The 25,315-nt window shown below is 41.8% G+C and overlaps 1 protein-coding gene across 1 annotated transcript in view; it reads right to left on the bottom strand.

Moving 5' to 3' along the window:
• Positions 1–24,538, bottom strand: part of klhdc8b (kelch domain containing 8B) — a gene marked incomplete at both ends in the record, with an annotated part of 160,184 nt that extends 135,646 nt beyond the window's left edge. The window contains one exon of the mRNA XM_083975625.1: positions 24,148–24,538. Within this exon, the coding sequence (XP_083831751.1) occupies positions 24,148–24,538 (391 nt within the window). The remainder of the gene's footprint in view (positions 1–24,147) is intronic.
• Positions 24,539–25,315: the final 777 nt, after the last annotated feature.

Genomic DNA, 25,315 nt, shown 5'->3' with positions numbered 1-25,315 from the left:
AGGTTAAAAGCTCAGCACAGATCAGTTACGTTTCCAAGGTTTGTAGTCTTTTTATGAGTATTTTGAGTACTTCATAAGTAAGTAGGCTTTTTTTTTTTTTTTACTTTTAATCAAAACTTAATTAAAGGCTCATTGACTTGTGACAATGGTGATTCAGTGTTGTCCGCTCACTGCAAGCAGCAAGTCATCCTGACTGTTCACAACAGCTGTTTCCAGCTGTGGATATACACACATCAGCCACAACAGTATAACAGGTGACTGGTTTTAACGTTGTGACCAGTCTGTGTATTTTTGGGGGGCGGAGTCACGCCATGAAACCGTGGAAAATAACATTCACTACAAACTGACAGAAAGGCTAGAGATTTACAGATATAGGCTAACATGAGCCAGTTTTATTGTATCATCGTTGATCGGCTGCAGTCTACACAAAGAGTGTTTTCCTTTTAGCTTGTTCATAAAGGTTTCCCATTAGCTTAACAGAGCGACGGCTGTTGTTTTTGTCACAAGTAGTATGGAGTTGTAAAATAAAGTGATTCTTTAATATAATTCACATTTCAGTCTTTGGTATTTTGCAATGTTGAAAATACAATTTAACGGTCAGCACGAGATTTTATGACATGAAGTGCAACAGAAGTGACAGCCTTGCTGTGGTGAAGCTGCTGCAGCACAGACAGGCCCTGCACCGGCTGTCAGTGACGGGGCTGTTAATGGTCTGCGCTGGGGATTGACCACAGAGTATAATGGCTAACAAATGAAAACTGACACCACATGAAAGAGCAGGATGGAACATTTTTCATGTTGCGCACAGCTAAAGCTTTTCAGCGGTGCGTCCGTCTGTCAATGTGCCTGTTGGGACAAAAGGCAGCCTCCGAGCCAAAGCAAATCAAATCAAATTAAACAGAGTAGCCTGTTGATCGCAGTAAACACTAGAGAGGAGGTGCCACTCTGTCAGTACGGTACGTGCAGGAAGGTGTGTATCTGAGCTGAGACAATGTGTTTACATCGGAACTACAATATTGTAAAATTGCAAAAATATGTGGCTGGTTTTGTTTTTCTATAGAAAAACAAACCTTAAGCACAAGTAATAAAAGCTTAAGCACAAGACCTGTGGGTGATTTACTTATTTATTAGACTTGAAGGGCATGGCCTCTCTGCCCAGTGTGGGACTGGGAGAGGATTGACTGACTGATGAGGTGATGAGGGAGTGTGGGGGAGAGCGCCAGAGCCTGACACGAAGGGTAAGCGCGAGTGCAGCGTGTTTCTGTCGGTCTGTGTGTCTGTCGCAGTGATGCCACAGGAGAAAATCTCTGCCTGCGGCTCAACGGGCCTGTCAGGTCGGACGGTCTTCAGAAACACTGCAGGTGCCCCCTCGGCTCTGCCAGCCTCTATAGTTTTCCTTAACTTTTACACTCATAAGTCCTCTCTGGGTCGATGCCTCTTTATCTTTAACTTTTCCTCTAGCTCATTCTCCTGACAGCAGTGTGCTGAAAATGTAGGTGTGCACCTTAAACCGAACTGTACAGTAATGCAATAATCCGTATTTTCCGCTCGTATTAACTGTTTGGTAACACGTTATAATAAGTACACGCTATTAGGTATACTAAATTCATAATTTATAACACATTAATTCTCATTAGTATGTAGTTTATAAACACAGTTACACATGTTTTACTGTGCACAAACTGTATTTTTAAACTACATATTAGTGAGTATTCATGGGTTACAAGTGAATAATTCAGTATTTATTAATGCTTAACTAATGCTTAATAGTGTGTAGCTACTTATTATAAAGTGTTACTAACTGTTTTGATAATTTCTAGAAATCAAAATGTGCTGTCACTATACATCACAGAGGTAAAAATAAAACTCGGAAATCCTTGACCTCAGCAGTTTGTTGCTTTTTTTAAGTGTCAATGGTTAATTTTGCCAGTGTTTATGTTTAAGAGATGCAAGACACCCAGACACAAAGATGAGTGTCAGACTTTTTCCTCTTGTTATACATAGCTCGGCATCCAGTTTATTGGTGCATTACCACCACCTTAGGAATTTAAATCACGTAATCAATGCAGTTAAGCACTCACACACACATGCACGCAAATCTGCAGGTTGCACATGTGCACCTACTTGTAGAACACACTCACACTCAAAAAATGTTAGCAAAATGCAACAAGTCTGTCCTAATGTGGGTATACATTTTCATGATGGCCCCAGGTCTCAGTAAAGACGTCAGCTGCTTCGCCATTTGTGAGTCATCCAGCAGATGCAACTTCAGAAACACACACAAAGACATGAATGTGCTGCATATTGAAAAACATCTTCACTGATTTGACAACACCCCCTGTACTGCTAAAAAATACTGTGAATAAATAAATCACAACCCATGTAGACAAATAAATGGCCCAGGTTGGAGTCCAACCCATGGTCCTTTAAATCATATCATCCTCTCTCTCTCTCTCTACCTGACCCTCCTCTCTTTCTCTTTCTCTTTCTCTCGCTCTGTCTCTTGTGCTCTACCTCACTCTTTTTCTCTTTTACTTTTCACTATCCTACTCCTATTTGAATTTCGGGAAATAACTTAAAAAGAAAAAAAGTGATGAACCTGCTGGGAAGAACTTATTATTCAGTGCATTTAGTTTTCAAAAGCCATAATTGGGCATTTATCTGGAGCTTGTGTTAACCACTAACTTGGTTTCTGAGGAAAAATCCTTTCAGAAAACCCATAAACTTTGGGACAAGGTGTTAAAATGCTAACTACTTTCTGGATTTTAGGCCTCATTCCTGCAGCACCCTATAAAAGAGACATAAATTGATGATGCAGACTCGGCTAAAGTTTATATCCTGAGGCAAGCTGTTCCAGAAATGCAGGGCCTGAAAAAGTCTCCCCTCCCTCTAACCTCATAAGAATGCACAGGCTGATAGAAGTGCTATATTTGCCAACCTATGTCTGAACTATTACAAAAAGATAAGTGAAACACACCATATGCTCAAAATCCCCCCACCCCCTCTGAAGTCTGTGCTGCAAATAGCTGGATTCATTTTTATTCTTTTAAAAGTTTCCTGCCTGGACTCACTGCAACGTCTCTGTCAAACAAGAACAAGAGTTGCCAGAGGCTGCAGCAAGCAGCCGACTAGAAAGCACAGAAAGCTGATTTCCACATAATAACATGACAATTTAAAAATGCCATTATGATTCCACCTGCATCCATCAAATTTGCATCTATCATAGAGCATTTAAAGATGCTTAGAAGTGGATGTGTTCACACCTCTTACTCGCACGGCCTGCAAGCATCTCCTGTCTTGAACTGCGTCACATTTTTCTCAATCACTCTTTTCCTGCCCCTTTGTTCTTGAAGCCTTTCTATTCTCTTGAGCACAGAGCGCTCCCCAGCCAGAACAAGAGACGTAAGTGAGTGTTGTTGTTTTATGTCTCCAGATTTCACACTGTCAAGCAGCCAGCTCTTGTTTGTGTAGGTTTTCCACTGTAATCATCCTCTCTCTGAGCTTCTAATGAAAGCCTCAGCAGGGCTTCAAGCGTCCCCTGGTAAAGCACTTTACCGAGAGGATGAGGCGCTGCCACTGGAGTCTACAGTAAATGGAGAAAGTATCACCAGACACACGGCTTCTGGAATAACTAATCCGGGCTGCAACTTTGAAGAGTCAGCAACTAGCGGTGTTTGGCCAAAGAGCCTCAAGGTCTCAACTCACAGCTCTGCTGGGTCAGAAAAGCTGAGGGAATATGATCAGAGTGTTTTCACTTTGAAGGGACTCAACTTTTTTCTCTTAAAAAGGATATCAGCACTCTCAGATACTCTCAACTTGTGAGTGGTGTATCATCAATCTGTGATGCATTTCCAGGAGTTATTTTCTCTCAGAGGGCCGTCCTTTACCTTTCTTGCTGTACCCGTTTTTACTCTGCAGCTCTTATCCATCTCCACTTTGAGATTCTTACATTCTGTTAGAATAATTTGACAGCAGACGAGTCTTGTTGAATGTTTCCCAGTCAGCGTGTGTCATGGCGAGAGCAATGGCAGCACTTAAACTGTAAAGGGTGAGAGTGTTTTTCCAGTTGGGAGAAAGATAGTTATGCTCAGAACTCTCTTGTATTTCACTCTGGTCTATGGAAGCTGCCATCAATTCAGACCTGTTATCTTGATGCAGGATTTCTCCCTCAGCGATGCTTTGCACAAGACACACTCTCTCTGAGAGGCTGATTCCAAAACTTAATGTTTACTGCTGATATCTTTTAGAGTTCACAAATAACCTGCCATCAAGCCTATTGATGTGTTGTACCTAATTAAATATGTTATAAACATATCTTACACAACCAGACCGTGTCACTAGAGGTGACACACATAAGCACCAACAAAACAACACAGCAGTCTTAATGCTGAATGCCTACTATCCAATACAAGATTTTTAAAAGTCACAGAGTCCTTGGTCACACAACAGGATCACTGTTTGCAAGAACAGATTACTTAGAGGTTATTTTCCATTATGCTGCTTGTGGACATTTACAGGAAGAAAAACTCCAAACATTTTTGCTCTTTGCACTATCATTTTCATAATGTGCCTCTAAAATGTTTGGACTTTATGCAATTTTCTGTTTCCTCAGGTCCAATTAACCTTACCTCCCACATGTAGGCTACTTATTGCTGGGCTTACACCAAACGACTCCACAGAGCTGCTTCATGTTTGGTGCAGTAGAAATTATCACTATCTGTTTGAGCAGAGACTAAAACCCACAATGACATAAACCACATAAACATTGATAGGCCTTGAACAAGCCCAAAAGGTTCAGTGTCAAAACAGGAAGGTTATTTGTCAATGTAGAGTCTCTGTAAGTCAAACATTCTGTTCGTTTTGCACTAATAATAAACCCATAAATGTAATTTAATAATATCTACACATTACCTGTTGTAAGAAGCTCCAGGAGTTGGATTCTCTGATTCTTCTCTATTGTTTACACTCCTTTAGTTGTGAGGTTCCACTCCACACATTACAAAAATCAAAAGGGGTTTCCTCGATAAGTAGCCTATACGAGAATCCACAGGTGAGCGGCCAGCTCTCTCCTGCTTGGCTTTATCTTTTCTTTCCCTGCTGAGCCAGTGTCACATGGGCATCCTTGTTCTGTTAGCTTTCTGGCTCCATTTAGCCTACAGACAGTCAGGTGTAACTTCGGGAGTGTCAGGGAATGTCATCTTGGGCAAGAAGCACTTTCACACATGATTTGACTTCACCATTTGGAGTTATGGAGTCATATCTGCAGACTTCTAGTGGGACAAGTCAGTAGGCTACAATGCAGGGAACTTAAGCTGCTTTTAGTTCCCTAGCAACAAAGATACAAAATTACAAAAACTGTTAATCCAAATAACGGAAAATATGGTCAGTGGCAGGAGGCTCAGGTGCAGATAGCAGGTCGGGTATAAGCTGCAAATCCATGACGACCGAATCTACCTTCCTCTCTCTCAGGTGCTATGATTCTATTGGCTGTGGCACGCGGCCAATGGAGTTGAACCACGGTGTTTGCGCCCGTGCGAGCTCCCTAGCTGCCACCAATTGAAATAACAGGTGCCTGACGGCAGTCCCATTGCGGCGCCCCATCAGGCAGCCGCAGTTGTCCACCAGTTCCACCGGGCTGAACCACCTCTGTGTGGGACAGCAAGTCATCCTGACTGGCTGAAGGCTCCACCGAAACACATGACGAGTTTTAGGTTTTTATCCTACAAACCTCAGATCTTCATTTACAGACAAGGACACAGTGGGAAAATATGCCCTGGTTAGATATCACCCACTCCAATATAACTGAAAGTTGCTCATTTAAGTTTTCATTTGAGCTAAAGTATGGCAGAACTTTATTTTGAAATATTATTAGGCTACGTTATTGGCTGTTATTAGCCTACGTTTTGGGTTGCTACAACAGCAGCTTAATTGAAAAAACATAGTGGTTGAATATGCATAGTAGCTAGCTAGGCTATGTGTGAGCATACCTACTTCAGCACACTCTACTGACTGACTAATCTGTGAGTGTTGTGTTTAATATCATTAGATTGTTTTTATACTGCAAATAAAGTAGGCTACTAGTGTTAAAATTACAGTCCCACTGCCCCAGCTGGCCCCTGCAACCAAGGTTTATAATATAGCAGTATAAAAAAATATCTAATGAATCACTGACATGGAATAAAAGTAGCCCATAATACAAACGCTGCAGATATTAACATGCTTTGAAAAGTAATATAGGCCTATGCTATGTGGCATCACTTACAGTATGTTTCTAGGTGGTTTTCTTTTCTTGGTTGTTGTTGTAGCTGCTTTAAAGTAAAAATAGGATAAATGCAAGAGTAATCAATGAAGCGACACATTTACTAGATGGTTCTTTCACTTGGCCATCATGATACAGCTTTGGCTGAGGCGTGAATATGCACAAACACCAGTCAGTTCACCTCAAGCAGAACATCTGAGCTTCACCTTATCCAGGCCACACTCTTACAGCTCTCTGTCATCAGAGAATGATACCTAGAATAGAAACCACTCTATGGGTTCTGGGCTTTAAGGTGCATGAAAAGTAAAAAGGCTGAAACTTTGTTCCAAGCACAAGCCTTCTTTGTAAAAGTTCAGAGCGCTTAAAAGAAAAGCCTTGTCAAGCAAAAGTGAGAGAGTATGAAAGCCACGTCTCCAGAGACATATGTCACTTTGATGTCATTATCTCAGGTTTTTCTGCTTTCATGAACATAAGCCTCTCAAAACATCCCTTTTTACATGATAGCTTTTAAAAGTTGCATAACAACTTTGCATAAACAATCGTGGCTTTAAAAGAGACGATTCATTTTATGTTGCTAATGCTGCGATACAGGATGTGAACAAGCTGCTCCGAACACAGTGTTCAACAAGCATCTCAGGACACCGCATCACTGCTGTGTGTGTGTGCGTGACTGAAACACTGACGTATATTTAAACTCACACAGTATGTCATTTCTGCTGCTAGGGGGTCTCTCAGAAGAAACAGTAACAAAACATGACATTCTGTTATGCTGTGTAATGGAAAGGGGTGATGGGAGTTGAAAGTGAATAAATCAAACACAAGTCACCGTTATTAAAATCTGAATATTGCTGTAATCATTTATAATAAATGTAAAGAACAAGTCAGCAAATCATAGGTCAAGTCTTTTTGGACATTAGTGGAAATACAGTTGCATATTAAAGAAAAACTAGTGGCTTGAAGACTCATCTGTGCTAAATAATAAACCACAGTGACTGTAACTTGAGGCTACAAGGTATAAGAAGCATAGATCACTGTATGTGAGAATGGAACTGCAATAGTTTTCCAGCTGTGGTCATGCATAACTACTGGCTTTGGTTTCAGTGTGTCCTGGTTTTCGTGGCAGGTGGCATATTTAACAGGAATCCAAATTTGGACGTTTGCATTTTGCACTAAAGTAAAACATTTATTTTGCATAACATAAAAAACACATAAAACAGATAAATACATCTAAGCAGAGAAAATCTGCTTCCCCATCTTAACGTCTAGCTTTTAATTTGTGTATTTCAAAAAGGGATGAATGTTGACGTCACAAGATAAATGTATTCTTATATTTTGATTGCTTGGACACAGCATATTAGGGGTGTAATTTTCATAAATAGATTATTTGATGCATCAACATTAGTGAAGAAAAGTTAGTTTGTTTCAACCGGGTCAGGTGAGGCTGATGTTGTCGTTACAGCTAAAAATATGATTCTGATTCATCTAAATAAACAGATGGAGAGGGTATAGCCTTATCATCAGGCTGTTATTGTAGTGTAGTATAACGAATAAACAAACGAAACAACCGTAAGGACTGGGATCATTGTGTGCGGGGATGACGACAGCAGATGACCTTACTTGGAGGAACACAGTGAATGATTGAGACCCAGCCTGAGGGCAGGCATCAGTGACTTGAATTTGATGTGTGTGGCCACACTTGAGGTCAGTGAGTAGCAGAGAGACATGTGCCCTTTCAGACTGATTGAAGACCAGAGATGGGCTGCTGCATTCTGGACCAGCTGTAAGGGAATGACTGTGGGTGAAGGGCACTGCAGCTGTGGAGGGGAGAGATAACCACGGCATGGACTGGGACCTGGCTGGTGTACTGGGTCAGGTAAGGCCTGATCCTTCTGAATGCACTGGCACCAATAGTAAAAGATATGGTACATACTGTAAAGGTGACTCTGGTGTTACTGGTTTTCCATGAACAAATACTATCGCAGGACAGTTTGATATTCATATAAAGAATAATGCATATTAACAAAGTGATGCCATTTTGCACTATTTTGATGGCTTTGTAAAAATTGTTTTCTCTCATTAATTTAAAAGAAAATGAGAGCATGGTTTTGAAGAAAGAACATTGGTCCATAACTTAGGCTCTAAAAAGCCCAAACTGGTCTGACAAAGGAGTTTTCAAGTTAAAACTTCTCTTCAAAATTCTGGATAACAGTTCACCTGAATTTCCCTCACCAGAAAGAAAAAACTGTGATTTCACAGGAAGCGCTGACGAAGATAACGAGAAACTGCTGAGGAAGCTTTGTGTCCTGCTGTGTCCTCTAGCATGGCTCCACCTAACACACACAGATAAACTGGCATAAGAAAACTGTCAGCTCTGGGAAAACCCACTGTCTCTCATCCTCCAAGGAGTTTTGTTATTTTAAGATACTACTACAATAAATATATTCATTGCTCAATCTCCTATGAACTCACACAAGTTTGGCAGAGCCTAGAATTCCTTTACCTCACATGCACTCACTGCCCACTTTATGGACGTGACATGGTTGTTGGTCTGAGTACTTCAGGAACTGAGAGTGTTTTTTCTACCCGGATTTCCACATACAGCCACCTCTATAGTTCCCAGAGAAAAAGAAAAAGATAAAACATCCAGTGTCTGAGTGAAAATTCTCTGTTGATGCCAGAGGTCAGACAGTGCAACTCTTGTCAGCTAAGAAACTCAGACAACAAGTCACACAGGCACCAAAACAGGACAGTAGAAGATTGGAAAACATGGCCTGGTCTGATGAGTTTGGATTTCTGCTGCGACATTTGGATGGTCAAGTCAGAATTTGATGTAAACAAAATTAAAGCATGGACAAAGTTCAGACTGGCGGTGGTGGTGTGGGTTATATTAACTTTAGGCCCCTAAGCACCAACTGAGCATTGTTTAAATGCCACAGTTACCAGGTCTCAATCCAATAGCACTGGGATTCACATCATGGACGTGCAGCCAACAAGTGTGCAGCAACTGTGTGATACCACCATGTCAATATGGACTGGAATGTTTCCAGCACCTCATTGAATCTACACCACAAAGGCAGTACTGAAGGAAAAAAATAGGGTCCAACCCAGTGCAAGCAAGGTGAACCTAATAAAAAGGCTGGAGAGTGTTTTTTTATGCCTGAGGTTCTAAGATTGAAAATCCACCACATGACCAAACTGACCCACAACGCACATTATCACATCACAGTGGGCGCTACAGCTCCCCTGCTTGTAATAGAATGAAGTGGAGTCCTGCATTATGCATTGTGAAGCTGCAGGAGCCAGAAACCAGGTCATCACAGGTTGTTGAAGGAAAGCGAACAGCAGCTAAAACGTGGAAGTTGCTACAGGAAGTTCTGAAGCAGGAAGAGAAGTAGAAACCCATATTCAATTAAATCCTTAGAAACCAGAGGTGACGTCTGTGCTGTATTAATAAGGCTAATATGAAAGAGTACATTGTAATACAGCTGCCTTTAAACCATCTCCTCCTGTCTCACAGGAGAGGAGAGTCTTTCTTGGGATTTTGTTTGTAACTGACTTCACACCTTTTTATTCCCCCGCTCTCTACCACCTCTTTGAAGACGTGACAGCGTTCCTTTATCTTCTCCCTTGTAGAAACTAGAAACACACTTTTGGTAGCTCGACAGCCCTGAGAAGCATTTATTTCCCCTTGTGTGTGTGTGTGTGTGTGTGTGTGTGTGTGTGTGTGTGTGTGTGTGTGTGTGTGTGTGTGTGTGTGTGTGTGTGTGTGTGTGTGTGTGTGTGTGTGTGTGTGTGTGAGTGCGTGCGTGCGAAGGCCAGCTGACAGACAGTGATTATTGACTGAGGAGAGGGCAGCAGTCGTTAATCACGGACTGAGAGGGGAAAAGGAAATTACACTCGTCAGCTCAGAAGGAGTATGACAGTTTTGAGTCACGGCAGCAATTAAAAAGTGGCTTCTCCAAAGCATGACGAGGACTAAAGTTAGATATTCTAATGGAGCAGCAGGGGACTGCTCTTTTAATACACAGTGTTTCATGGCAAAGTAAACCAGGCTAGAGAGGAAAATGTGAGGAACATTTTTACTCATGTGTGTTATTGTTCATTTGTTTTAATCACTTGTTTCATGCATTTTTAAAATATTTAAAGGGATAGTTCAACATTATGGCAAATTAGCCCATTGCTATAATCCCTATTACAGATGTTACTGGTTCAAATTTGCGGACTTCACGCGTGGTCCACGCGAGACGGCACAAGACTCATGCATTTTTTTTCTTTGGCAAGACAAGAGGTTTTAATGAAAAGCCTCAATGTGCCAAAACAACCACCAGGTGGCATCTGTGAGAACGGAGGACGACAGGCGGATGACTCAGTGATCTGTGCAGTAATCCACAGCTTAAACTCTAGGCTATTAAACTAGAACTAACTACTGTATACCCTGCCTAAATCACAGAAACTATTGTAATATGATAAAGCCTGTCTTGCTTTATGACTTGATGATTATGTATCACAAATTATGAAGGATCATCTGCGCAAGGCAAAGATGATAGCATCAACAAACCACGGCGTAACACACGCGGCTGTATGGGACAGGCTTTTATTTAATTCAGAACAAACCGCTTAGCAAAAATGGAAAATATAGTCTATAATAATTAATGATCTGTTGTTTGGCCACTGTTTGAAAATAACCCGAATTATGAGCAAATAATCTGATCCAGAGCAGCAGTCATAATCAGACTTCTTCTAAATAAACCTAAACATTCAATAACTGGGTCAGGTCGGACCATGGGATTCTTTTTTCTCTTCTTCTTCACAGGAGAAAATGAGGTGCGCTGCGCTCACGGACGCGTTGATGTTTTGTGATTTATCTGCTGCCTTGACTCTGCCCTTTATACACGTGCGTTCAGATTAACAATAAGACAAGCCATGGTTGAGTTTATTGAGTTAATAATCAGCATCTTAGTACCTCTGATCCGGAGCGATAGTGTTATGAAAATCGCTACAGTTGAACTGGTCTGGTTTTTAGCTGCTCAATCTCATTGTTTTAAAGAAAAGGGATTGATTTTTATAACGAAATGAAACGAAAACAATATTATATTGATACATTGTTGTAAAAAAAATCCAAAAGAAACGAAAATGAACTAAAGAAAATAACTTTCACACACACATTAAAACAGTTTTTTTACAGTCTATGGTTGAAAGCTGATAATTAGCCATGTGCTTGCTGATTGGCCGAAACCAAGAACAAAGCCGCGTGAATGGCCAATCGCCATGTGTTAACGGCCGACATGTAAATCAGCTGTTTCGATGGGCGTTATATGAATAGAGATGTTAATGTGTCTCATAAGGTACTTTGCACATAGGCTACTTTCTGTAACTGGAAGAAAAACAGCCAGCTGGAAGAATGTGATTGCCTAAATCTTTTACTGTGTGGGAGATCTCCACCAACGTAGCCGGGGAGAAAGCAAGTGGGACCGTTCTGCCCAGTCTCTGAGCAGCGCACGTTTCACAGATAAGCTTCATAACGGGAGTAGCCTAATGTCAGTAGTTTCTGTTTAAAACATGCTGTTTCAACCGCCCCTCCTCTGTGTCTCAAACGACCCGCATAGGTGGGACGTTTGAGACAAATAACAACATACGTTTAAAGTTATAAAACACACACACACACACACACACACACACACACACACACACACACACACACACAGGAATGAGTTTTGAAGCGGGCCGACATATAGGCTAGTGAGTGTAGATTCATTGATAAAACTGTAAGGCACACACAATGCCATAGCCTACAGTACACTATTTTCAACATATGTAATGTTGTGTGTCGTTTTTTTAATGATTATTATTATAACTCTCAGTTAATGTAGGCTTAATTTCCACTAATTTATCCATAAACGGACGATGGACGATGTATTTCACCGGCGAGGAGCTGTCATTACGCGCGCGCGACTATTACGCACAGCGGAGGTGATTCGTAGTGGGAGGAGTAGGGGCCGGGGTGGGGGAGGGGGTCTTTCCCATATACATTTGCAGAAGTGACAGAACAACTTATAAAAGAAGCCGCACCAAATGCAAAATAATTCAGAGTCCAGCACTCGTGAAAATAGGAATGGGGGCCCGCTTCAAAACTCATTCCTGTGTGTGTGTGTGTGTGTGTGTGTGTGTGTGTGTGTGTGTGTGTGTGTGTGTGTGTGTGTGTGTGTGTGTGTGTGTGCACGTGAGAGAGAGCGACAGAGAGAGAAAGAGAGTGAGAGACGGTGCGCCGTGTTTGCCTGACACCAATATAATAGGAAAACAAAGGACTTGCATGTAAAAATCCGATGTTCAGCAGCAGGGAACAATATAGCCAACAGCATTTTGCCAATATTTTAGACACCCCCCCCCGCCCCCCGGCCTCCCCGTAGTTCGCACTCTGCATACACACACACAGACCCACTCTTCCTCACACTCGCGCCAGCTCAGTTTCTCATCGAGTGCTGGATTCTGATTTATTTTGCATTTGATGCGGCCTCTTTTAAGTTGCATGTTCTGTCACTGCTGCAAATTTCTATTAAGATGTGCGTAATAGTCGCGCGTAATCCTCGCCGGTGAAACACTTCGTCCATTTATGGATAAATTAGTGGAAATTAGTTAGTAGCCAACATTAACTGAGAGTTATAATAATAATCATTAAAAAAACGACACACAACATTTGGTGCGAGTATGACAGAGGTTTTCCTCAGACCATATACCTTTTCATCTGAGGTCTGACACTGAAGTCTGATCCTGAGGATGTCCTAAAATGTACACCGTACCTATGTTTTATCGCCCAGCCCCAAAGTGACACAGACCCGTTCATTCACAAGAAATCATCCAGCTGCACTCTCAAACAAGGTGCGGAGTGAGAAATCTGCGGCACTACTGCACAGTCTGTAGTTGGCTCATTTTAAAAACACATTTTGGAGATGACGAGACAGATGACCGAAAAAAGAGAGTGAGACGTGGGCTATAGTCTACTGTAGCTGCCGTCGTTACATTTTGTCATTGAAAAACTAGGCTACTATATTATTTACTGTCTGCAGCTAGTTCTCCTTTCATCCTCTTGTATTCTGTATCATGAACAGCGCCACTCCTAATCGTGGCTACATTGTGTGACGTGTCAGCATTGGCCCCAAAACGTCTGAGCAGTATTTAGTACGGTGCTGCCACCTAGAGGAAAACAGTTGTGGTGAAAAGACACGCGTTCACGCGATCCTGCAGTGCAGGAAAAACCCCGCAATTTTGAACCAGTAACATCTGTATATAGTCATAGCAGTGGGTTTGTTACCTTTAATTGTCGGTGCAAGCTATTTTTAGAACGGCCGAGTCAAGCCGCGAGCTGCTCAGAGCTACGCTACAGAGGCTAATGGGATTTCTTGGTTATGAGTTTGATGAGCGAAACCAAGGAATCCCATTAGCCTCCATAGCGTAGCTCTGAGCAGCTCGCGGCTCTGCTCCGCCGCTCTAAAAATAGCTTGCACGGACAATTAAAGGTAACGAACATACTGCTATGACTATAGGGATCATGGGCCAATTTGCCAAAATGTTGAACTATCCCTTTAAATAATCATGTGTAACCACTTAAAATTATCATCATTTATTGGTTATCAGGCTAAAACTATAGGCCAAGACATGATGGTGTGTAGATCAGTCATTGTACATAACCTTGATCTATATGATTAATTCTTATTTGTTCTAAAATGTTGTGACTATACTATGCTAAAGTTATTTATTAAATGCAAGTTCATTAAGATGATTTCCAACGATTGAATGACTAACCGAGGAGCATCTGAGACCCAGTGCCTAAAACAGAGGCCACTGAAGGGTGGGTAAACATCAGGAGCCCTGAGACTACAGTACAGGGTTCCCGACAACAGGAGCGGTGAGAGATGATATAAGTGAGTGCACAACTCAGTTTAGTTCACTCCTGGGGCTGAACTTTACAGAAGGAGGAAAGGCAAGTAAAAAAAATAAAAAATTCTGCAATGAAAGGAAGCCACTGAGCTTACTTCAGGCACATTAGCACCGTGCCAAGGATATAGCTACAGTAATATGCCTTCTTGCTGTTAGGGCGTATCAGAGTAAAATATGTCACAAAAAATCCAGAAAAGGGGAAAAAATTGGCGACTGGTTTCACGCATGACAGAGTCTTCCTCATGGCATGGTGGGAAAGAGAGGTAAATCACAATGAAGTGTCACTACTAAATAGACAGATCTCACCATATCATCTACATTAATATGATACAAAGCAATTAATAGAGGTGGTTTAGGACTCCCAAACTTAAAGGGACAACGAGGAGTTTCTATTCGGTTATAAAAAAGTCTCACGTTAATGTGGATGAATCTCCGCTACCCACACTTGTTAATGGGCCCATTTTCGATAAATATATCGTTCTGTCTCTATCGTTATTTTGTTATTATTAGTGGTGGCGGAAGTGCTGGTCGAGCCGACCAGCGTTTCCTTCGTTGCGAATCATGAGAATAACGCAGCCGCATCGCCGTTTATGGTCGGAACTACGGTGGTATGTGAACCTCTTTGAACCTCTGACTTTAATTATTGATGAATGAAAACATGAGTCCGTCTTGCGCCCGGTCAAAGAAATGTACGGTGCGCGCGGAGGCTCATAAATGTAGTGTGAAAACGCTTCGCTTTTCCAAAACTCCTCGTTGTCCCTTTAATGTATTATTATTATGCGTTCAACCTCAGACATCTGGCACACTGGGCTCTCCCTCCAGAGAGAGCGCCACCATGGTATAGCCTGGAACAATCGGGGTCACCCCCCCTCCCTCACCTTAATTATTTGTCCACCAAATTATCTAAACAGATGAAGACCCATCCAATCATCTCCCATCTTCAAAACATCTGGAGAAAGATTTCAGGTTTGATCCAGTTTGAACCTTACTTAAATAAGGCTGCGAGTATTTGGCTGAATCCTAAGCTGAATATTAATAAGAATGCATTTTTCTGGAAAGAATGGGTGGAAAGAGGTATTTTTAATTTAGAGCATCTAGCCTATATAATAATAATAATAATACAGTTAAAACATTTGATGCTCTTAGACAAGAGTATGATCTACCCCAAAATCAACTCTGGCGATATTTCCAATTGCATCATTTACTACAGAAGACTTTTGGGTCGAGCTCCCATCCCCCAAAATCAGCAAATAAGCTTACTGAAATTCTCCAGATATTGGGCAAAGGTCATGAAGCAGCCAAGTATTACAGGATGCTAGTTGAAGGTGAAGGTGAGGCCGCGGTGATGGCCCTGAGACGGGCCTGGGAAAGAGATCTGGGGGTTGTGTATGATGAACAAGAATGGATTAAGGTCTGTGGTAACTCAAGATTTATGTCAAGAGACCTGAAAGTCAGGCTCATGCAATTTAAAATACTGCATCGTTTCTATTGGACCCCAAATAGACTGTATAGACTTGGCTTAAAAGACACACCTACATGTTGGAAATGTGAGAAAGAAGAAGGTACAATGGTACATGTGCTATGGTCCTGTCCTAAGCTTAAAGAATATTGGAAAAAGATTAATTGTGTTATTGTTAGTGTTGTGAAAAAAGATTTTGTATTTTGCCCGAAACTGTACATATTAGGAGATGGTGGGGGGCTTGCTGCCTTCCCTAAACCTATTCAACAGTGGATACAGACTGCAATCATGATTGGTCGACAGATTATTTTGAGGAACTGGAAAGAATCTGGAGAGCCTCCGTTCCAGGAATGGATGGTAGAACTGGGAAAAATAGCAGCATACGAAAAAATGACACACAGGATACAAGATGAAATGGAACTGTACCTTTTGAAATGGGGGAAATATCTGGAGTCTATGAATGACACAAAATGAATTTAGCATTATTATTTTGTGGTATATTTTTTGATTATGTATTTACCTATTTATTTTCATCAATTTGCTTGCCATTTTTATTTTATTTTATTATCATAAGTTATTTTTTGTATGGAATTTGTTTATTCTATTTTTTTTATTATTTTAACTTTATCACCATTATTTATTTTTTGCATGGATGTGTGTCTATACATCTATATATACGTATATATTTTTTTATTATTACATAGAAATGCTTCTCCTTTTATTTTCTCTCTCTTTTCTTGTCTTCTTCTTTTTCTTTCTTTCTCTACTTATATGCCTCATGACATGTGGTAGTTATGCAGGTAGAGGCGTATGCGATCAATGTGTTAATGGGACAGCTTTATGATTATCTTTGTGTGCGTGAATGATGTTTGTCACTTGTTTTGTTATGATTATGAATGAGAATGTTGAAAAATAAAAAAAATATAAATCTAAAAAAAAATATGATACAAAGCAGCCGAGAAGACAGTAGTTACCATGATTATATTCTATAGACATTTGAAATGAAAGGAAACCGACCATTTTAAAGCAATAAAGAGAGAGGCAAGACAGTTTAGAGGAAAGGTCTGAAATCCATTTCCTCACCTATTTCCACATTAAGAGCTGAGTTTGTGGAACGCCCTGTCAGGAGAGGTGACTTATTGGATTTTTGGAATTGATGCTTAAGTGTATCCAGGTCTTAATAAGGAAACTGACGTGAGAATCAAGCCCAAGAGGCATGTGAAGTTTTCTTTTTTTTTTCTTACTCATACTATTGAGTCAATGAAAGAGAGAGAGGGAGACAGAGAGAGATTTAAAAAACAAAAAAAGAACGAGAGAGAGGTACAGTAGAAGCAGTACATGTTCATCTGTCTCTTGTAATTTAATTAGAAAAATCAAATCAATTAATTAGATTTCTCTTGCCTTTTCAGGTCTCCACAGACTTTTTTTTTTTGGCAATAATAGCTACTTCACATTGAACTCTGAATACTGCCTGTGTTTTAATGGAGTCTACAAGTCATGTGAACTCTTCTGATCCAGGTGAAGATTTCTCTCCCGCAGAGAAAACACATTCACAGGTGGCTGATGCGAGCTGAGCCGTGAGTGAAACAGAAAAAGAGGTGAGAGGGTAAAAAGAAACAACATAAAAGGGCAAATCCAAATTTCAAAGAAACCAATGTTTGAGCAGAGGAAAGGTGGATTTCTGTGATACGGCAGTATTTGGGATTAATGATGAAGAGTAAAAAGGCAGAATGAAATAACTGGAGGATACACGAGAGAAAAAGACACACACATATACACACTCTTGACAGGCAACTAAAGGCACTCACTCTCTGAAATTCATGTTCAATCTGTAGCTAACTTAGGAACACACTGAAGACGCTCGCTATCTGTGGTTCTGCCTGACACACACAAACAGACGTTTACAACTAATCTGCTTGCTCCCTCTGATTAGTCTAAAAACAAACACGCCAGTCACACACCTGTTGCCAAGCAACAGCGATGCTCGCTTGATCCGTTGGGTCTGAAATTCAGAAGAAGTCAGAGAGGAGAGGACACACACACACACACACACACGTTTTGGCAGTTTCATTTTAAAAACCATTATTAATGTTGAATAATGTCCTTAAACAAGAGAGACCACTGCTGTATTAGAAATAATCCTCTCAGGTTTCACCTGCACTAATGAAAGGATCATGGCTAAGACTCAGGTTAAGGTCAGGTTAATTTGTCATCTCAATCTTAATTATTCTCCACATTTACATAAATTTATAAAGGCACTCTTTGTCCTTGGTCACCACAGCCTGTGAGTCAAGCACAAGCTTTTCAAAAAAGAGCCAGAGTCACCTTTAAAAGTCGGTGTTGGCTGGATAATGATGTATATAAACTACAGAGTTCTCACCATTCAATGATTTATGTTCAAGAAACATGTTTCGGATATTTCCTAAAGTGAGAAAACTGTGTATTTCCTGTGGGTGTTAAGTGGTGGTTTTGCTCTTGAAGCTATTAAAGCTATTTAACGGTAGCTGCTCTCTAACCATCCATCTATTATTCTCTGCTTATCCGGGGTCATGTCACAGTGGCAGCAGGTTAATAAGGAGGTTCAAGGCGTCCCATTCCCCTGCAATGCTTTCCAGTTTCTCCTGGGGGATCCCAAGCACGAAGAGATATATAATCCCTCCAGCGAGTTCTGGTTCTGCCCTGGGGTCTAGTCCCAGTCGTATATGCCTGGAGGACCTCCAAAGGGAGGTGCCCAGGAGGCCTCCTTATCAGATGAATGAACCACTTCAACTCACTTCTTTCAAGGCTCTACTCTGAGCTCCCTCAGGATGTCCACGCTGTCTCTAAGGCTGAGCCCAGTCACCCTCTGGAGGAAGACCATATCAGCTACTTGCATTTCGGGATCTCATTCTCTCAGTCACTACCCAGAGCTCATGACCACAGGTGAGAGTTGGAGTAAGAAAACCACACAGTCTGGAACATCTGCATCCCTGCAGATCCAGCTGTCAATCTCCTACCCACTGGAGAACAAGACTGCAAGATAGAACTCCTTCACTTGAGGCAGCGACTCTAATATTCCCAGATTAATCTAGTTGGTTTGGTAGCTATGGATTTTTAAGCAATGCTATGTAACTACTGTAGCTAAATAGCCAGCACCAGAGTAGATTAAGCCACAGATAACGACATGACCTGTGCAGACTGATGCTCTCATCACAACCATGCACACCACTTTAACATGTAGAGAACCCCACACATCAACGAGCCTGCCATCCCAAGCAACGCATATGAGTGGTTTATCGAACAGTCAATTGTGCAACATGAAAGTAATTGTGCAACATGAAAGTAATTCTATATAATTTAAGTGTAATTGACACTGGGCTGTTGACAATGGGACACGGTGTGTGCCACCAAAGAAGATGGCAGGGTGGGGGGAAAACAGGCTATTTTTAACTCTGCAGCCAGAAACATGAAACATATAATTTCAGCCACAATAATCCTGAATTCTGTTTCATGGCCAAAGCTGAACGTCACAACACATATTACTCATCCTCCCATCACTGATGCAGGGAAACGAGGTAAATTCCTCTTGAGAAGCTCAGCAAATGAAATGAATGCATCAACACCTGCTGCCTGTTGTGATCAGACTGAGGGCTTGATATACATGAGGAGGATTCTTTATGCCAGCACGAAAATACAGTAGGAATACATTTACACACAAAGTATTTGCACCAAACCACACACACACACAGTTGCTAATGATTTACAAATAATTCTTATACCCAGCTACTGACTTGTTTTTGGTAATTAACTGGGGATGGTTTAAATATAGATGAGATAATACTAAACTGATTTGCATATTATTCTGACTCTAAAATCAAAGAATCTAAAACATTTAACTTTAGCAATCTTCTCTGGGTGCTTAGAGGTGATCTGCTGGTGTCTCAGTGCAGATTATTTCTGACACTAAATCCCAGGCTCACAGAACACACGCAGTAAATGTTGTGCCCTAATGCTGTCTCTTCATACTTACATCCATGCAAAACATATTATTCCTCAGGACCAGTGGGAGGAACTTAACACTGTAGGCAATCGGAGTGTGGGTGTTCTGCTGCTGGATCATTGATGTAACACACATGCCATGAAAACGTGACGTCTCTGGGTGGAATCAAGCTGAGAATCTCTGTGTGATGCTGATCACTTCAATGGTGTTAAACACAAAGACATAAAACAATACAATACCATGGGTCTAAAAATGTCAGTGATTGGAGTGACTGAAAGAAAACTGGTGTTGTCTGAAACCAGCGAAGTGAGTCAACATGATAATCATGGCACCAAAATGTCTCAGAGGTAATGTGGAGAAGCACTTTTGAATTACACAACATATCCATCCATTAGCTGTACCATTTATCCCACTTTGTGATCATATTTCTTTAATCTCCTATTGTGTTGTGTTATTTTATGTTTTACTTTTATTTTATTTCATACTTGTCATTTTTATCTTGAAAAATGTAAGCTTGTACAAGATAAACATAACATGTTAAAATCTCAACACTAGTCATCCCTATGCTGTGTTAAAGTGAGATAGTAACAACACTGCAGAGGTTTCCTGTAGTAATAAACTGGGTGACATGAAGTTTAAGATAAACGTGCACAACCACAACTGTAATCTCTCACAGATTAAGACTGGGCTGCTGAAGTGTCTTAGTTTAATGAATTCCTGGGGATTTACTGGTGATCATTAACCACACCGAATCTCTTCCTCCTGTAATAACTTTAGGCTGGAAACCTGGTGAATGAAACAAATAATCAAAAAATAAACATGAGGTGCGTAATGCGTATCTCATTTGTATGTATCCTGTTCACACTACAGCTGCTGCTAGGAACACTCCTCGGCTGATTTATCTCTCCTGCTGCACTCAAGGAACACGGAAACACGAGCGTTTGAGCTGTTAATGTTAAGCTTTTCTCTAAAGGAAGTTTTTCTCTAATGAGGGTGACAGCATCCACTTAGGGAAATGTTTTGACTGCAGGGCTCTACAGCACAACTCTTCTGCTACACTAGTTTCTGGACTGAAAGCATGTCCCGTCTCGATGCTCATTACAACACACCACAGACTGCGCACTGATAGTTTCTCTAGGAACATGCTTCTCTTTGGTAAATATAAATATTGAATTGTATCAAACCTGAGATGCTAAACATGAAATATTAAAGGTGTTGCTATTACAAAGTTCTTCAATTATAAGTTAGAACATAGATAGATAGATAGATAGATAGATAGATAGATAGATAGATAGATAGATAGATAGATAGATAGATAGATAGATAGATAGATAGATAGATAGATAGATAGATAGATAGCACAGGTGCAATATTGCACAATACTGCAGAATATCGTCTCTCATAATCGCAACACAAACACATACATACGCACTGAAGAATCAAACTGATCTGCATTTAACTCACACAGTCAGCTACCATGTTGTGTGTCCTGTTCTTTCTTTTGTGTACGAAATCCAGGATATGGAATAAAAATGCACATTATAGAAAAATCCCCTCCCTCTGTCTCTTTTACCTTGAAAGGTCATATTGATTCCTCAGTTTATCACTTCACCACTTAACAGCATGCAGCCTCAAGTATAAACACAGGAAACCGCACGGAGGAAGGATTTCAACAAGTCTCTCACTTTTATTCCCCCCTCTGTTCTTTTTCTGCCGTCAGCCTCGTGTCAGCGCAATAACTTCAATCTCTCAGCACTGTTTGGGTATAGATGCGATGTGTCTGATGGCACGTGATCAGACCTTTTTTTTCTCATCTCCTTCCTCCCACTCTTCTTCCTCCCTCGCTTTCTCACGACTCTCCCCTCTCATGTGCCAACATACACAGACAGGCTCCACGCGCCTGAAGAGTGAGCATTAAGTCCAGTGTGTTTATTCAGCGGAGGTAGACTGCGTGACGACCAGCTCTTCCACACAGCTTATGTTTGACATTCTGCTGAAGTGCACACATGCAGATATATCGTGGTAGACTGCCGCACTCACACACTCACACACGCAAACTTGTGACCATTTTACATACTGTAATCAGAATCTTGGGCCTGTTTCACTACAACATTTAGGGAACTTAAGCTGAAGTTAAGCACCAGCTCCATGACTCGTGTGAACACCCATTGATCTCAGCGCCACTCAGTTTTAATCACGAGTGAACAGCTTCCACTCGGGAGACACTCCAGCGTCTTCACTGTTGCTGAAAAGCTTGGAGGGGCTTCTCCCAAAATGAAAAGCTAATTAGTTAACTTCACCACTTCAGAGGAATGCATTTTGCCGCTGTTGTTGTTTCTAAAGCCTTATGAACGTGTTGCATACTCAACCTCATCAGTTTAATGAGGCTAGATTGAGATTTTCGCAGCAACTGATGGGTTAAACGCACTGTTAATGATTATCAGAGAAAAGGGCACGTAGTGCGTCCTCCTCGCCACTGAAGAGGGCACTTTCGCACGTGTTTTTCAACAATTTGGTCACGTGCACACCACTGTTGCCTTGTATGTGGCGGCCATTGCTCACCACCTTTTGTTTATTATTATTTAAATTAATACAGTATATTGATTCACTCAGAAGCTCAATCACTGCCAGTCCCTCCACTCCCTGCACAACCGGACCATACTATATCAGACAGGCAGAGTAGCTAAACCTTGACAAAGCGCACGTGGGAAAGCTAAACAGTCGGACCAGTGTGATTAGCTATCCAACTAATTTGTTTTGAATATTCCCCGGCTTCAATCAAAGCTGCTATGGCAGCTGACGCAGCAGGAGAGGGTCAGGAGGAGAGGATAACCGAAGCTGATGAAGAGAGAGAGATATAGGATAGCAGCCAACAGGATGCTGCGGGAGAGACAGCTAGAGTAGACAGATGCAACAGGTGAATTTCACAGTAAACACAGTGAGAGCTGTTCGTATCACTCAGTTATGTACTGTATTTCACCCACAGCACTTCACAATTTAAACATTTGCAGCAGAGCACCTTGAATATGGAGCTTAACTTCAGAAGCCCCCACTGATGCCAAGGGGTTCTTTCCTTGTGCAGCAAACAGCACCAGTCGGGGCACTGTGCTCTGTTTGTGTTGTTGTTGATTTCATCTCCTTGGTACCCCCCTTAACGGGGCCCCACGGCTCTGAGTCGATCTCGCTGCCTGCGTTGTGTCAGCCTGTCTGCTTTCTGTTTCCTCAACAATAAAAGTGCCAAATAGAACAGTCTAGATCAGAGCGTTTCTGAAATCAGGATGCAATGTGACATCATCATTACCAATGTCAATCTCTCTCTGTCTCATCTCATCTGAATCTCTATAGAGCATAATAGGCTGTATAATGAACCTCTACGGGTCCTGGCCCCCCTCCACAACAAGCCATCAGTTCTGCGCCTGTCAGAGTGGAAATCGGTCGAATGAACCTGTCATAGAAAGACTGCATACATCTATAGTGTATGTGGATGAATTCTATAGGAGTGTACATCTGGGCTCTCACTAAACAGTCTGCCAGTCTTCCACAGGATGCAGCCTTATCTGGCTTTTAGAGACATTGTGCAGATGGAGCATGAGAGAAAAACCCTATTCATCCATTCTTCTCTACAGTGGCTCCCCAGACAAAATCAGACAAAAGCAGCTTGTCATTTCTGCGAGCAAGCTACTTAATGTTAGCTCCGTGAGTGTTTGCAGAATTCAACACCTGAGAAACCTGCAAGGGACCAGCAGATGTATACTGGCTGGCTTCACACATTCAGTGCCGAGTAATGATGCAGCAAAGACTGGGGCTGTGCCAGGCAACAAGTTAGCACCTATGCTAGTGGGTGATTTATGTAAAGGTGACAAAATTAAAGAACAGTTTTGCTTTAGTGAAAACTCTAGGATGACCTCAGACCATCTAGCTACTTCATATAATCAGAATGAGCAAAGTATTTCTGATTCTGATTATATGATTATATAAAGTAGCAAGTTGGTCCAAGGATTACAGTACTATAGCATCATTTAAAAAGTGTTGACATGTTTATGATGAAGACAAAGAATATCTTACGTGAAAAAAACAACAACATAATTGTAAATTGCTTCACATGGAAAAAGGAAGCAAAGACACCCAGCGTTAACATCCCCTAAGACGGAGCAGATCAGAGCTGGCAACTAACTTTATCCTTGTAGCATCTGTCACACAGCTTTTTCCTACATTAAACATAATTAACAGCGTTGTAGCTAATTATATCCAAACTCTTTGTCTTTGAAGTATTGCAAAATGTATAATCGCCTACTAATAGAAACTAATTTTATAGCAGAATAAGCACAGAAAAAAACATAAGACATAGTTCTCCAACTCTTCATGTCACATTCACACTGCTTCAGGATGAGAGAGAAGCCAAAGCAGAGAGAGCTACCGTGCTGTGCTCACCACTGTAGTGTATCACATTAAGGTTTAAAGTGTGAAAGTGTGAAAGTCACCGAGTCACAGAGTGTGCAGTACAACAATTCTTACCTTTCTCCACGGCGGTGACGCCCATAGATGGCTGACCCAGGCTGGCCCTCGCCTCCCACTTGCCCTCATCAGGGTGGTACATCTCCACGGAGGCCAGCGGGGTCTGCTGCTGATTCATCCCACCGAGCACCATCACCTGGCCCCCCAGCACCACGGCCGAGGCCCCCGCCCTCGCAGTGGGCAGGGGCGGCAACTGGCTCCACGTCTGGCTCTCTACGTCCAGGACCTCCACGCTATCCAGGGGCATCCCGGTCTCGCTGCAGCCCCCCATCACGTAGATCAGGCCTTCGTGGTAGACGGGAGTGCAGTAGACACGGCGCTGCGTCATGGGGGGGAACGGCTCCCAGTACAGGGACTTGACAGGACTCACCGCCATCTCCTGTACGGGCATGTCTCCGCAACCGAGAGGAGGGGACGCACCATCACACACAGTGCCGGGGAGGAGGAGGAAGAGGATGAGGGGGAGGAGGAGGAGGAAGAAAGGAGAAGATGGTAGAGTGAGGGGGCACAGAAAGGTGAAACAAAAGTGAGCAAGAGCAGAAGAAACAAGCAGAGACACAAGCTTGTTTCTGTCTGTTTGAATGACCGGCTGAACCCCCGTTTCCACAGAGGGAAAGAGACAAGAGAGAGTGGGAGGTAGAGAGAGAGAGAGAGAGAGGTGTGGGTATGTGTCAATGAGGAGGATATGGATGCAAGTGTGTGAAAGAGTGGAGAGAATAGGGAAAAAGAGAGAGAGAGAGGAAATGAGGAGAATGTCTAACTCACTCCTCACCCAGATGTCACGACTTCCTCTCTATTCAAATGTTTTATTCATCCGACTGTTGGTGTTTTCGAGCAGTGAGGCCATCTGCCCTCCAATCCCCTCTATTCCCTCCTCTTTGGCCTCTTCACTGCATCCTGCCGACAGGTTATTTTGGATAAGGTTTTTGGTTTGGGTATATTCCTGGGTTAAAAAAAAAAAAAACAGATACTTGAAGAGGGTGATGTCCTTAGTAATCCCACAAAAACCTCAGGTCAAAGTCAAAGGTGAAGGATTTGAAAAAGACAGGGAGGCTAGATGGCACCGGATCAAAGACCAGGGCAGAGTTTCAGAGCACTGACCTTCACCAGCGCTGTGATAATCCAAGAGGAAGCCTCTACGGCAACGATTTTATACCTTTAAACAAAA

This window comes from Trachurus trachurus (genome assembly GCF_905171665.1).
Source record: "Trachurus trachurus genome assembly, chromosome: 7".
Classification (NCBI taxonomy): Eukaryota; Metazoa; Chordata; class Actinopteri; order Carangiformes; family Carangidae; genus Trachurus; species Trachurus trachurus.
Note: the sequence above shows the minus strand (reverse complement) of the source record. Positions and strands in the feature narration are given on the sequence as shown.